The sequence below is a fragment of the Leptonychotes weddellii genome, chromosome 6 (assembly GCF_054177405.1).
Source record: "Leptonychotes weddellii isolate Sample4059 chromosome 6, ASM5417740v2, whole genome shotgun sequence".
NCBI classification, from domain to species: Eukaryota; Metazoa; Chordata; class Mammalia; order Carnivora; family Phocidae; genus Leptonychotes; species Leptonychotes weddellii.
Window position 1 is genome coordinate 64,052,528 of NC_138374.1, and position 15,510 is coordinate 64,068,037.

General features: G+C 43.7%; 2 protein-coding genes across 2 annotated transcripts in view; one reads left to right on the forward strand and one right to left on the reverse strand.

The window, feature by feature from the left end:
- The window catches only part of PCNX2 (pecanex 2), a 316,535-nt gene extending 302,312 nt beyond the window's left edge, over positions 1-14,223 (reverse strand). Inside the window, exon 1 of the mRNA XM_081824289.1 lies at positions 13,122-14,223. The gene's annotated coding sequence lies outside the window, so the exon portion shown is untranslated. The remainder of the gene's footprint in view (positions 1-13,121) is intronic.
- A 177-nt stretch (positions 14,224-14,400) lies between these two features.
- MAP3K21 (mitogen-activated protein kinase kinase kinase 21) overlaps positions 14,401-15,510 on the forward strand; it is a 58,543-nt gene continuing 57,433 nt past the window's right edge. The window contains exon 1 of the mRNA XM_081823166.1: positions 14,401-15,483. Coding sequence (XP_081679292.1) covers positions 14,655-15,483 — 829 coding nt within the window. The 5' untranslated portion in view covers positions 14,401-14,654. The remainder of the gene's footprint in view (positions 15,484-15,510) is intronic.

Here is a 15,510-nt window from a genome sequence, read left to right on the forward strand (position 1 = left end):
AACTGTTGGTAGGGACATGGAGGAATTGTAATACTCATACACTCCTGGTGGAAACTCAAAATGGTACCACTGCTTTGGAAAACAGCCTGGCGATTCCTCAATATTAAACATTAAATACCATATAACCATCTGTTAATTACCATATATACCAAATACCATATAACCCATCTACTCCACTCCTAGGTATATACTGAAAGTAAGTGAAAACATATATCCACATGAAACTTGCACATGAACGTTCATAGCAGAATTATTCATGATAGCCAACAAAATGGAAACAAACCAAATGCTCACCAACGGATGAATGGATAAATTAAATGTGATATATCCATACAATATTATTTGACAATAAAAAAGAATGAAGTACTGATACGTGCCACAACATGGATGAATTTTGACAGTACTATACAAAGTGAAAGAAGCCAATCACAAAACACCACATATTATATGAGCCCAGATCCAATGACATGAAATGTGCTGAATCAGCAAATTAATAGAGAGAGAAGGTGACTTAGTGGTTGCCTGGGGTTGTGGGTGTGAGATCAGGTAATGCAAAATGACTGTTAATGGGTATGGGGTTTCTTTTCAGGGAGATGAACATGTTCTAGAATTAGAGAGTGGTGTTGGTTGCACAACTTGTGAACATACTAAACATCTCTGAACTATGTGCTTTCAAGGGGTGAATTGTCTGGTATGTGAGTTATACTCAATAAAGTAGTTTTTAAAAAAACACATAAAACTGGGGTGCCTGGGTGGCTCAGTCGTTAAGCGTCTGCCTTCGGCTCAGGTCATGATCCCAGGGTCCTGGGATCGAGCCCCACATCAGGCTCCCTGCTTGGCGGGAAGCCTGCTTCTCCCTCTCCCACTCCCCCTTCTTGTGTTCCCTCTCTTGCTGTGCCTCTCTCTGTCAAATAAATAAATAAAATCTTTAAAAAAAAATAAAAATAGGGCGCCTGGGTGGCTCAGTCGCTAAGCGTCTGCCTTCGGCTCAGGTCATGATCCCAGGGTCCTGGGATTGAGTCCCACATCGGGTTCCCTCCTCTGCAGGAAGCCTGCTCTCCCTCTCCCACTCCCACTGCTTGTGTTCCTGCTCTCGCTATCTCTGTCTCTGTCAAATAAATAAATAAAATCTTTAAAATAAATAAATAAATAAAAAATAAAATAAAAATAAAAATAAATAAAAATAAAAAACCACATAAAACCAAACCAAACTATACGCTTAAAGGTCTCTGACCACGTTCACACTACAGTGAAGAATTTGTTTCGATTCTGAGGTTTCATTTTCCCTTGGGGTGTTTACCAATTCTGGCAAAACTAACTTTGAGGAAGCTGTGATGATAATGGGCACCCAGGGGGCTCCCGGGACATGAAAATGTTCTGTATCTTTACCTGGGTCATGACTGCAAGGGTGTTTGCTTTCCGGTAATTCATTATGCTGTGTATATATGTTTTATGCATTTCTCTCGATGAGTGCTCTATCTTAAAATAGTGATTTTTTAAAAAAGAAATAGATTCTAGTAAAGTTATCAGATGTCAAAGATGAAGAATCTTTGGGTAACTTAGCCAAAAAAAAAAAAAAAAGAAAAGAAAAAGACACTTATTAGGGGAAAATATTAGATTGGCCTCAGAATTTTCTTCAGAATTAGATAATGTGAAATTTGATGACATCGTGGTTACAAAGTTCTTTGGGAAAGACTGATGTAAGTTTTTGCTACCATCTCAGAATTTTATAACACATAGTAATGGCTTCCACTGAATAGTCTCCTTGGGCCAGGCACTATTATTAGCATTTTATATGCATTAACTCATTTTGTCTACAAAGCAACTCTTTGAGGTAGGAGCTATAATTAGCCTCATTTTATAAATGAGAAAACAGGCATAAATAGCATAACTGATATTTATCAACTAGGAACCCCATTTAGATAGAATATATCACCATTTCAGACATTCACGGAGCATTCACAAATCTCATCATATATTCATGAAAGAAAATCTCAATAAGAAGAGGAACAATACAAATAGTATTTTCTGATCAGAATCTAATAGAAGTAGAGGCTAAAAACCCATCTAGAGAACAAAACAACCTCTGTCATCTAGAATTTTTCAAAAATTACTTCTTAAAATCCTGTTGGTTCAAAAACAGAGGTAAAGGTCACAATAATGGAATACCTAGAAAATAATAAAAACACAGTGTATCAGGGGTGCCTGGGTGGCTCAGTTGGTTAAGTGTCCAACTCATGATTTCTGCTCAGGTTGTGATCTCAGGGTCGTGGGATTGAGCCCTGCATTGGGCTCCCCGTTCAGCAGGGAGTCTGCTGGTCTCCATCTCCTTCTGCCCCTCCCCCTGCTAACTATCGCTCTCTTGCTCTATCTCTAAAATAAATAAATATATTTAAAAAAAAAACATGGTATATCAGAACCAATGGATACAAAAAAAGTAGTGCTCAAAGACAAATTTACAGCTCCAAATAATTAATGCTACTAAAAATGTGTACAGGAGACCACTGGTTGTCTATGAACAATGGTTATTGTCCCCCTTCTTCTGAAACAATATTACACAATGTGTTTGTAATTCTAACCTCATATTTAAAACCTATAGATAAGTCATGTAACATACACAGACCTCCAAAAAACCAACAACAAAAGACCAACCAGAAATGGGTAAAGGAAAAAGAACAGATAGTTCACAGAAAGAGTCATTCAAACGACTCAAACATTTGAAAAGATGTTCAGCCTCAATCACAGTAAGAAATAGAGTTTAAAACTGTGGAAAATGAGCCATCCCTATCAGCTGTCCCTTGTTTTTTGCAAAGAGCAAAGTTCCATGTCACACTGTGTTGAGGAGGATGTGGGGAAACATTTACTGATGGGAATGCAAAGTGATAAAACTTCAAGGGGGGACCATTTAGCCAAATCCATCAAAACAGCAGTGAACACACCTTTCATTCAGTGATCCACTCTTAGAAATGGATCCTACTTGTGTGCTGGCACTTAGGCCAATGGTAAAAGTATGAGAATAGTCCCTGCAGCACTTTTCATGACAATAGAAAATAGGAAGCAACCTAAATTTCCATCAAAGGATGCCATTAAGGTACAGCATACAGTGAGTACTATGTAGCGGTCAGGGAGAAAGAGGCCACTTTCAATGTCCTACTACTAAATGATACCCAGGATATACTGAGAGAAAATAGTTAGGTATAAAATAATGCATAAATAAATGTATATTTGTATGACTCTATGTCTTTACAGTTTAATGCTTTGGCAAAGAAATGGGTGGCTGGGGGACTGGAAGGTGCGGGGGAAATTTAGCTCTTCCAAGTATCCTTTTGTATCTATAACTTTAAAAAAATATGTATGCAGATAATAAATTAGCACACACATGGAGGATTTTCTAGATTCCTTCTAGATGGATCCTAAACATGGCAAATGTTTAAAAATAGAGGCATCTAATCAAGAGAACAATAAACTGAAAGAATATTAATGTCACTTGAAAAAGCAGGCTTGGAATCCATCTAAGTAGGAAAAAAAAACAAGGTTTCCCATACAAAGGTTAATATTAGGGAAAATCAAAATCCAGGACAAGTGGAAGATGGGGCTCGTATTTTTTCAAGATGTTTAATTTCAAATCTTTGAGAGGTTGAGGTTTTGTTTTGTTTTGTTTTAAGGGCATTCTTACTGTTAGTCTAGAAAACCAGTTTGCCCAAGAGCATTATCAGATAAGAAAACACCCCTGAAAGAGATACTCACTGGAAGCATTCCCTCATTGAACCCTCAACTTTATCAAGTGACTTGAGAAAAGATTAGAAAGACTTTAAATAATCCTGTGATTAAGTGGCAACCACAAAGCCATGCTTTACAGGGCACAAGACCGTTTTCAAAGGATTTCACATTGATTAGCTCCTTCAGGATAACATAACCAACCCAACAAGGTAACAGTAACACCTATAAAATCAGGAAGTCCCCATCATGACACAGATCCTGTGGCTTTAGGCCCTGGAAATTCTTGCTGAACATTGGCAGCAACAAGAATGGATTAAACCAGAGTAGTTATAACTGGTACGTTCCACATTTGTGTTTAAAGCAAGGAGAGGTCACCTGGGCTAGTTGAAGAGTTCTGAAGACATTTCTGCAGAGATTTTCAAAAGACTGAGAAAAGGTCTTCACTTCACGAGAGAAACCTGAACTACATGGATCAGAGCTGAATTAGCCTATGCTTAAGCACTAATTAGAAAGAAATGCTTGGATTTATTTAGTGTTACTCTTCTAAGAATTTCAAAAGAGCTGTTTCATTTTGTTATTTCATTAATGCTCATGGTATTCATCAACTTCTTAAGGGAGCAGGTTAATAGTCTTCCAATCTTACATATAGATTAAAAAACTGGAGAGTGGAATCAAAAGTTGAAGGTCACTACAAAGGTCAGTGGTGTAAGTCGGCTTTTGCTGTGTATCCCAGTCTGGTTTAGGAAGCTTACAGATCTGATAACACAGGAAAATAGATCTGATATGCAGGAAACCATCATTTTCATAATGAATAAGATAAAAGAGCACTACAGAGTAAGTTTGTTCAGAGTAGAAAAGGCAACTCACAAAAGGAGACCCATGAGTCAAAGAATCAGACATTCTGATCAAGAACATTAATTTACTGTATGTTTTGTAATGTAAGTAGCAAGCTACTGGCACTTACTAAAAAGTAAACATGGCAAAAATAAACCTATTATTCTACGGTTTTTTCACTATGATGACTTGCTCTTTTTTTAAAAGTCATCTCTACCCTTTGTGTCCTCTGTTTAATATTTCTAGCAGGTTATGAAGAATTAGTCATTACATTTGAAAAGAGTCCAGTAAATTATAAATAAAACTAATTTTGATAGGACAACATGTACAAAAATGGTAACTCAGAGTGGAATGGCAACCTTCCTATCTTGGGTCCAAGGACATGAGCTCTGTAGCTTTACTTCAGAAGAGATATCTTCAAGGGTTCAAAAAAGACCTTGGCTTTGGGAAATGACTCAGATTTTTACATTGTTGTGTTAGTCGGTGAAGCAGTTCATTGTCCATTCGGGCAGCCCTGATTATAATCTGTAACTTTCAGCATGGACAGGCAAGATTCCAGTCTTGTCTAGTGAATAAAGTTACACAAATTCTAAAAATGCTAAAGCTGAATGCTACAAATGCTAAAGCTGAAAGCCAACTGATACTTGCAGAATGTCTAGTAACCCGACGCACAGACTGAATCCAAAGCTTCACCACTTACAATACATGTCAATAAATGTTAACTTATCATTGTTGCTATATCATCATCATCTGCTGTTATTATTACTCATTGAACCGCACATCTGTAAGCTCATGAAAAGGAAGCCAGAGAACCAGATGCAAGACAAAAATGCTTCATTGGCAACCTCAACACATTCAGAAAGTACATCTTGATACTTTTTACTCACGCTTCATTTATACTTACTCAACTACAATATTGAAGTCATGAGTTGGGCCTTCCTGAGAGCATGAAAGTCAAAGTGTACTGTGAACTCCCTTGTGGTATATGTTCAAGTGATCTTTCTCCAGATAATTGTCGTCCGATTCCTTTATCTCCATCCAGTTTTGTTCTGATCTGATTTCACCTCCCAAACAAGGCCACCCTGTCCACCCTACTGAAAATGACATGCACCTGTTCATTCTGCCTTTGCCCCCATTCCTGATCCATGTTTTCTTGTTCTCCTTTTTATTTTTATATAGCAGTTATCGAATTCTAAAGGACTATGTAATTTATTTATGTATTCTATTTCCCATCTACTGCTTCTAAGATATAAGCTTCATCATGATAGAGAACTTTGTTAGGTTCACTTCTATATCCCAAGTACCTTGATTACTGCCTGATACTCAAAAAAATCAAGTGTTGAATGATAAGTCTATTCATTCTCTGTATTCTTTCTATCTCAACAGCAACTTATCTGTATTGTTGCTTGGTTTTATTGTAGCATAGTTCATGATAGATAAACAAGAAATCTGATGACACCAGGATAAATTTAAAATTTATGGCACATGCGCATAATTCCGTTTGCTCAAAAAGCATCATGTTTTGAGATGCAATATTCCCAAGAGCCTTGGCAATTACCATTCCAACTTTTAATTCTGACCGCCTTGTGAAATTTTTAAACTTTTCTTGGCAGGTGAAATCGATTTGGGGTATAGGAAAATAAACCAAATGGAAGCAGAAAAAAAAGGATAAATATACTTTCTGTTTTTTCTTCTAATGCGTCCCTCATGAACAGTAACTAATATTAAAATAATATGAGCTAACATTTATTAGCCCTAATGAAGTGCCAATGCTTTAATATGCTAGCTCAACAGATCTTCAAAACAACATCAGGGGTAAAGATATATTGTCCTACCATATATTGTCTTACCTCCTCCTCATGTTGGGAGGAGACAATGGAAGAACAAAGATCCAGTATCATCTAGCAAGTGATGACAAAATCAGGATTGGAACCCAGGACCGGGTTAACGCTTACTGTCAATCACAGTGGCATAGTCCCTTTCGTTGCTCAGCAGTTGATGACAGGTTATACCAAATTATACCACATTAGTAAAACATCACACACACCATCTCCTAAATGTAATTCGAGTAAGTAACAACAAGCGGGATTTGCAAAATTCCAGGATATCAATCAAAACACTTATTGTCTTAAAAAGATTGGCACAGGGGCACCTGGTTGGCTCAGTTGGTTAAACGTCTGCCTTCAGCTCAAGTCATGATCTCAGGATGATCTCAGGTTCCTGGGATCGAGCCCCACATCAGCTTCCCGCTCAGCAAGGAGTCTGCTTCTCCCTCTCCCTCTGATCCTCCCCCGGCTTGTGCTCTCTCTCACTCTCTCTCTCTCTGTCAAATGAACAAATAAAATCTTTAAAAAAATAAAAAAGATTGGCACAGTACCAGACAGGAGCAATTAAATTGAGCTGTTAATAGTCTTCCTAATATTCCTTTTTTTTTTTAAAGATTTTATTTATTCATTTGACAGAGAGAGAGAGACACACACACAGCGAGAGAGGGAACACAAGCAGGGGGAGTGGGAGGGGGAGAAGCAGACTCCCCGCTGAGAAGGGAGCCCAATGCGGGGCTCAATCCCAAGACCCTGGGATCATGACCTGAGCCAAAGGCAGACGCTTAACGACTGAGCCACCCAGGTGCCCCTCTTCCTAATAGTCTTTATTTCACATCGCAAAGTACATAGGTCTGAAAAAAAATAACTAAAAATTCTGGGAAACAATTTTTGAATCCCAAATATTTTTCCTTTTTTTTTTAAAGAATTCACACACACGGTTCTTGGAGGAATATTTTTCTTCCTCTCCCTGCCTTCCCACCTCTCCAGGGTTTGTCACTTCTCGTCATGTCCAGACACCCCAGCCCATTTTTGAACTTCTTTCTAATCTGTCTTCCTTTCTCAGTTCCTCCCAAGAAAACACCCTTTCCTGCAGTTGAGTAATCTCAATGGCCAGTGTCTAGGAACCTGGAACAGCCAGTCACCTTGCAAACAACCTCTCTTCTCACTGACCCCCACTAGCTTTCAACTGCTCTGTCATTCCACACATTCCACAAAATATGGCCCTTTCCTAAATGCTGTTTTCTCGTATCTTGGCTCGTATCTCGTGTCTTGGCTCTCAGACCCTTGATGGCAGGGGCAGCTCTAGATGAATTTTCACCACCTTACTTCCTCAACCCTTGTTTATTCCACCGTAGACTACATTTCAGCTCTACTGAAGCTGAATTTTTAAATGTCAGCGTATTTCATGGGTAGATTAGACAACCCCCGCGCCGCCCCTCCCAAGAAAGGGATGATCTTCTCTGCTATTAGCTACTGAAATTCCTTCAGGTAGGAAACTGGAAGTGAAAGCAGGTGGGAGAGTCAACATTACTCTCTCAGCATTTTTTTTTTTAAGATTTTATTTATTTACTTGACAGAGAGAGAGAGAGCACAAGTAGGCAGAACGGCAGGCGGAGGGAGAGGGAGAAGAAGGGAGCCCGATGCGGGGCTGGATCCCAGGACCCTGGGATCATGACCTGAGCTGAAGGCAGATACTTAACCAACTGAGCCACCCAGGCACCGTAACGCCCCTCATTTAAATAAAAGCCTAATCAACAGAACTGCTTTTTTTTTTTTTAATCCTCCCTTTAACTAGGACAATTCTAAACTTCTCAAATCTCAGGACCCCTTTACATGCTTATAAATTATTGAAGACTTCAAAGAGGTTTAGTGTGTCTGCATATATTTTGTGTATTTGTGTTCCAACTACCAGTAATTTCTGTATTGGAAATTAAAACTGAGAAAACTGTAAAATCTGCATTTATAGTTTTATTTTAAAATAACAATAATAAACTTATCACATGGCAACATGTAACACACTTTTAGGAAAAAAAATTTTTTTTTCCCAAACTGAGACATATAAGTAAGTTGACCAGTATCACTTCAGATTTTTCTAGATCTTTTTTCTACCTGGCTAAATAGGAGATAACTGCATTCTCTTCTATGCTTCTGCATTCAACTTGTTGCAAAATATTGTGCTGCTTGAAACAAAAGGAGAAATTCCAACCTCATACAGATAAGTGATTAGAAAAAGCAGAAGCATTTTTCCACTTTTTATTTTGAGGTAATTATAGATTTACATGCAGTGGTAAGAAATCATACAGAGAGAGCCTGTGTCCCCCTCTTCTAATTTTACCTAATGGTAGCATCTTGCGTAACTCTAGTACGATATCACAAGGACAGCAACACTGATAACATCCAGTCAACTGACTTGGGTTTCATGTTTTACATGCATTCATCTGTGTGTGCGTGTGTATGTGCTTCTGTGTACGTGTGTGTGTATTTAGTTCTGTGCCATTTTTCCACATGTGCACAATCGTATGACCAGCACCCCAGTTAAGATACAGAACAGTTCCATCCCACAGGTCTCTCCTGCCACCCTTTTATAACCATAGTCACCTTCAGGGCGCCTACGTGGCTCAGTTGGTTAAGCATCTGCCTTCAACTCAGGTCATAATTCCAGGGTCCTGGGATCCAGCCCCACATCGGGCTCCCTGCTCAGTGGAGAGTCTGCTTCTCCCTCTCACTTTGCCCCTCGTCCTGCTCATGCTTTCTCTCTCTCTCAAATAAATAAAATCTTTTAAAAAAAAATAACCATAGTCACCTTCCAATCTCTCTCTCCAATGCCCTAACTCCCAAACACCGCTAATTGTTTCTAAGGCAGAAGAATTTTTCATAGCCTTCTCAGGGAAGATACTCTCTAATACTGTTCAAAAACTGGACAAGTGGTGCTCTTTGAAAGACTTCAGCTACAATGTAGAATCTGAAGTCATTATCGGTGAATCATAATCTGCTTTGAATGGTCTTTTTTCCATTCATGATTTTGTGTTACCAAAGACATATTGGTCTTTGGGAAAATATTGGTTCACTGAACTATACAGATCTTTCAAATGTTGGCTTAGTTCCTTATACAATACCAAGAAAGCACATTTGTTAATGTCACTACCAATCCTATCAGAAAAGGCTTTAAGTGTTTGGAAAGTTATGGGGCTTATGAAAGCAGCTACAAGTTTTCCAAAATCCTGATTTTTGCTTGGAAGCTTAAATTTTATCATTGGCAACAGATACTATCAGTGGTTTTCCATGAAATAATAGTCTTGCTCTGTTCATTTTCTAGGAAATGTCTCTGAATAACTACAATTTGTTTGTCACGCATTCTTTCAAGTAAAAATGGTATTCCATGAAAAGAAGTGACTAGGTCGACATACAGCTCAAAGGATCACCCAAGTGTTTTTTCTTATACAGTGATCATATTTGGGTATGCAGCAGAATTGTTTTATGTTTCCCATTATGTCACAGTGAATCTTAAAGACCTATACTCAAGAGTGAAGATTTGGGGGTACCTGGGTGGCTTACTCGGTTAAGCATCCAACTCTTGATTTCAGCTCAGGTCATGATCTCAGGGTTGAGATCCACCCATGCATGGAGCCTGCTTGAGATTCTTTCTCTCCCTCTCCTTCTGTCCCCGCCCTCCCCACCCCCACAAGAGTGCACACGCGCATTCACATGTTCACTCCCTAAAAAAAAAAAGTGAAGATTTAATTTTTAGTTTTCACTGCTTTATCAAGGACATTTCAAAGTAAACCTAACATTTTTTTTCTTGATTTGCTACACTAACCATCAGTGCAAATGTCAAAACAGTGAAAAAGGCAAATAATATTTTGGTATAATTATGAAAATAATTTTGGCCTTGTGGACCCCCTGAAACAGGGATCTCTTGGGGCCCACAGGCCACACTGAGAACTGCTGACCTGATAATAGGGGTAGTGGTAATTAATTACAGCAAGATTCCCAAAGAGAAGATGATCCTTAAGGGCTGGTTCTTCTTCCAGAACCAACCCTGATAGATACAATTTTTCAAGAAAGCAATTCCATATAGCCATTCCCTGTTTTCCGTAACACTAACCTGTTCTCCTGATTCCTTTTAATTTTTTCCTCTTGCTTCTTATTTTTGTCACCTTCCATTTAAATGTGTTTGGCACCAAAGTTCTGTCTTAGCTCTCTGCTTTTCCTGTATTACTACCTTCTTGGTAGAATGCACTGGGCTAGACAGAGTGGGCATGGTTATAGCACACATCTCTAGGTAGTGCTCTTTCCCCAACTGTAAGATTTGGGGGGTTAAAAAGAAGACAAAACAGTTACAAGTGATGAATTTTAGGATCATCAAGCCCCATCAGGACAGTCTGCTGCTGAGAGGTCCCAAATGGGGAAAAGGTCCCAGGGGATCACAGTGCTGGAGGTTCCAGGAGGGTTTAGAGGATGAGTCTTTGAATCGTGGTGTGGACAGTTATAGTCACTCGGTCTCCTGTTAGTATCAGGTGTGTGAGTAAAACGAGGGCTCAAATTTAGCTGAGTTAAAAACCTTCACAGGAGCGCCTGGATGGCTCAGTTGGTTGAGAGTCTGCCTTCGGCTCAGGTCATGCTCTCGGTTCCTGGGATCGAGACCAGAGTCAGGCTCCCGGCTCCCTGCTTCCTGCTCAGCAGCGGGGAAGTGAGGAGTCTGCTTCTCCCTCTCCCTCTGCTCCTCCCTCCTCCCTGCCTGTGTTCTCTCTCTCTCATAAATAAATAATAACTTTAAAAAAATAAAAGGCTTCACAGACTCATCCATCTGGAACTGGAGAGGGGGTTCCTGGCAGGTAGCAGGGTCCCTGAAGGGCACAAGGAGACTGCTAGGGTGAACAGAACTGTCACATTGCTCATACAGGCCTTCCAAATAAAGGGCACACACGGGGTCCCCCTGCTCTCTGCGTGGCCTAGAATATTTCTCTACAGTGTGAAACACTGCCTTAGGAAATTACTTCCAAAACTCAATTCCCTCCACCCCCTGGTCTCCTGAGTCCCTGATTCTCTGATATTCCCACTGTATGACTAGGTGTCCCCAAGTCATCCCAAATTCAACACGTCAAAAAATAAACCTAAAACCATTTTCTAGGTCATTTGACATCATTTCCTCCCACCTACTTGCTTAAGTGAGAAACCTGGGTAGGGTTCCCGTGAACACTTCCCACAAGCCCTTATCCACAATTCTAAAACCAAAAAGCTCCGAAAACCAAAACTGATTTGGTAAGGTGGCATCAGAACTCATTTGGCAACAAAACTTAACTTAAAATGACATGAGGCTCTTTGTGGTCTTTATTTACCTCACTTGGTGAGATTATTTTAATATTTGGGGGCATAAATATCAATGTGTTTGTTCATGGGGGTGCTGTCCCATCCCTAATCGGAAGAGTTAGTATTAAAATATGTACTATATTATTAAAAATCCCCCAAATTCTAAATTCTGGAACATACCTGGTCCCCTGAGTTTGGGATGAGGGGCTGTAGGCCTGTAATTGGTGACGAAGTCCTTTCGATTCTTCTCTGAATATTGCACCTGGCACTTGTCTATTTCTTTCCCAATACCAGCGCCATAACTTCCAGGTCCCTTCAATTCTCCCTTTTACTGTCTCAGTAGTTTCCCTCCTGGTTCTCTTGCTTCTCACCTTGCCCTAGTCGAACCTATTGCTTCCATGTTTGCTAATTTCATCTCTAGACAGTTTCAATTTAATCCTATCACCACTCTGTCCTAAAGCATCAAGGCTCCCCACCACCCCCAGCCATGTTATTCCCCACCTCATTCATTCCAGTACGACCTTCTTGATATTTGCCATATCCATGTGACAACTGTACTATTTTAATTATGTTTTAAGTTGGCTCTTTTTTTTTTACTTAATATGTTTGCATAAGAATCTTAATTTCATTGCTGCAAATGGAAAACCCATAAGGCTAGTCGTACACAGAAGCCAACCATAAGTTTAGGTACCAGAAAAACAAAATGATTAGAAACTGTGTTTGCCAAAAGGTCTGACCACAGACTGGCTCATTCTCATAATTGAAAAGGGATATCAATAATAAGAGCTAATATATATTGAGAACTTAATATGTGCTAATCCACCCCACCACCATCCACCCCTTTACATCCATTACCTCTTTTAGTCTTCCCTATCACCCACTATGAGGTAGTTACTATTTCTTATTATTCCCATTTTACAGTAAGGAAATAGCCACAGAGAAGTAAAACAACATGTTCAGGGTCACACAGCCAGTAACAGTATAATTTGAAGGACTGAAAGTAAACTGGAAAGGCAGTGACTTTCTCATTGTGTTATTATAGGGCCTATCTTCATACATCCCAAATAGCCACTCCATTCACTGGTGGTGAAGGACCCACACGTCAGGAGACTCTGGCCTACTACAGGACATTCTCTTTTCTTTAGAATTTTTGTAATTGGGCTTTCTTCTTTCTAGTCCCATCGCTTGCCATAGTGATCTCTCAGGCTCTAGCAGTACCCTGAGCCTGATATTCATTTGTTCTCTCTTGTCTTTGCTCACACTGCTTGGGATGACCTTCTTCCACTTTTTATTAATCCTAGTCATACTCAGCTCAAATGACACACCACAAGGCATTCCCCAGCGACCCCAGGCAAAATGAAGTGCTTCTTCACCTTGAGCCCAGGAAAACTGGTTTATTCTTCTGTTGTGGAAGTTTCTCTTTTCTCTTACCATTCTCTAGAGAAGGGGCTTCATAACCTCCAATCCTTAGCATAGGGTCTTACACAGGTACATGCTCAATAAACATTAGTTAAATGAGAAGTATTGGGTCCTTCCCACATCTCCATCAATATAGACAGAAGATCCACGTCTGTATAGGCCTGTCACGATCAGGGCAGAAACTGTAAATGGGGGTAGAACGGGTATCATGGGGCGGAGGAGGGAGTCTCCGTGAGTCTGGGCTGGGCACTGCTGTCCTTTCAACAGCGCAGGGAGGGGAGGTGGGCTATCTACCCCTCAAAGATGATTTCAAAAAAATAATAATGGAAAAAATGACAGAGAAGAAAACATGTGCATAGAAGAAAAATCCCAAAGTTCCTCCTTATCGCTAGACTTGAAATGATACCTGCCCCCAGACATAAAAGCTTCACTTCCATCTGTGTTAGGAGGCTACCGTTCCCTGCACAGAGGGAACGGAGAAGGGTGGAGGCCTGTTTTCCCAGAATGTTTCTGTACACAATTGGTCCCGCGCGCTGCGCCAGGTTAACACTGGTAAATGAACAGTCAGCATACCAAGGACCCCTGGAGTTTCTGTGCACGGACTCTCTTGCTCTATTCCCCGTTTCTGGGAATATGTACGGCCCAGGACTCAAGCACCCAGTCGTGGCCAACGCTTCCTAAACCTGAACCTGTGGGTTCACAGGGGACAGGCAGTCCTTTCCCACTCGAGGAACCAGTAAAGGCAAACGCGGGATGATGTGTCACGAAGAACGAGCTTCGGGGTCTATACAACCTGCAGCTCACGGCGCGGTGATGTGTAATCTAGTCAGTTCTGGGCTGCTCGGTGGATTTCGATCGCTCGCAGTCCGGTAAACTGGTCTGGAAACGCGCTCCGATGCGTTCCGCCCCCAGTTCTGGGATGCACAGTGACTCTCCCAGAACTGCAACCTACTCCCTCGCGTCACGCCCCAGCGCACCGGGTCCTCTTCAGCCGCGGTACTGGTTTTTAGAGAATCGTGGTCTCCCCAAAGCCTTTCCCTTGGCTTAGTTTAATTTTTCTCGAAAACCTCGTGCAGCCCGGCTCCGCCTCCCGGGCCAAAGGGGCGCGGCGCACCCTAGCCCGGGAGCGTCAGCGGCGGGGCGGCCCCGGGCCCGGGGGTCTGGGCGGGCCCCGAGGGGCGGGGCTGGCCGGCGCGGCGGGCGGGTCCTGGAGGGGCGGGGCGAGCCGGCGCGGTGGGAGGGTCCTGGCGGGGCGGGGCGGGCCCGGAGGGGCGGACCCAGGCGGCGGCTAGGCCCAGCCAGCCGCAGGCCCGCCGCAGGCCCAGCGCGCCACCATGGTGCGACAGCGCCCGCGGCTGTGGGGACCGCTGCAGCAGCAGAAGCGGACGAGGCGGAACGGGGGCTGAGGCCGGGGCCTCCGGGTAGTGGGCCCGTGAACCCCAGCGTCCCCGACTCCCCCTCCTTGCCGAACCATGCACGCCCCGAGCCGCCCCGGAGGCTGAGCCCGTCGCCCAGCTCCGCCGTCGCCCTCTCGGCCGCCCCCCCATGGCCTTGCCGGGCGCCGAGGGCGCGGCTGACAGGCCGGTGTCCCCGGCCCGGGGGGCCCCCGCCGGCTCCGCGTCGTCGTCGTCCGCCTCCTCCGGCGGCTCGGCCTCCGCCTCGGCCTCGGCGGGAGCGGGGCTGTGGGCCGCGCTGTACGACTACGAGGCGCGCGGCGAGGACGAGCTGAGCCTGCGGCGCGGCCAGCTGGTGGAGGTGCTGTCCCAGGACGCCGCCGTGTCGGGCGACGAGGGCTGGTGGGCCGGCCAGGTGCAGCGGCGCCTCGGCATCTTCCCCGCCAACTACGTGGCGCCGTGCCGCCCGGCCGCCAGCCCCGGGCCGCCGCCGCCGCCGCCGCCGCCGCGCCCCGGCTCGCCCGTGCACGTCGACTTCGAGCGGCTGGAGCTCAAGGAGCTCATCGGCGCCGGCGGCTTCGGGCAGGTGTACCGCGCCACCTGGCAGGGCCGGGAGGTGGCGGTGAAGGCGGCGCGCCGGGACCCGGAGCAGGACGCGGCGACGGCGGCCGAGAGCGTGCGGCGGGAGGCGAGGCTCTTCGCCATGCTGCGGCACCCCAACATCATCGAGCTGCGCGGCGTGTGCCTGCAGCAGCCGCACCTCTGCCTGGTGCTGGAGTTCGCCCGCGGTGGAGCACTCAACCGCGCTCTGGCCGCAGCCAACGCCGCCCCGGACCCGCGCGCGCCCGGGCCGCGCCGCGCGCGCCGCATCCCCCCGCACGTGCTGGTCAACTGGGCGGTGCAGATCGCGCGGGGCATGCTCTACCTGCACGAGGAGGCGGTCGTGTCCATCCTGCACCGGGACCTCAAGTCCAGCAACAGTAAGTGGGCCGGGGGTGGTGGGGGGA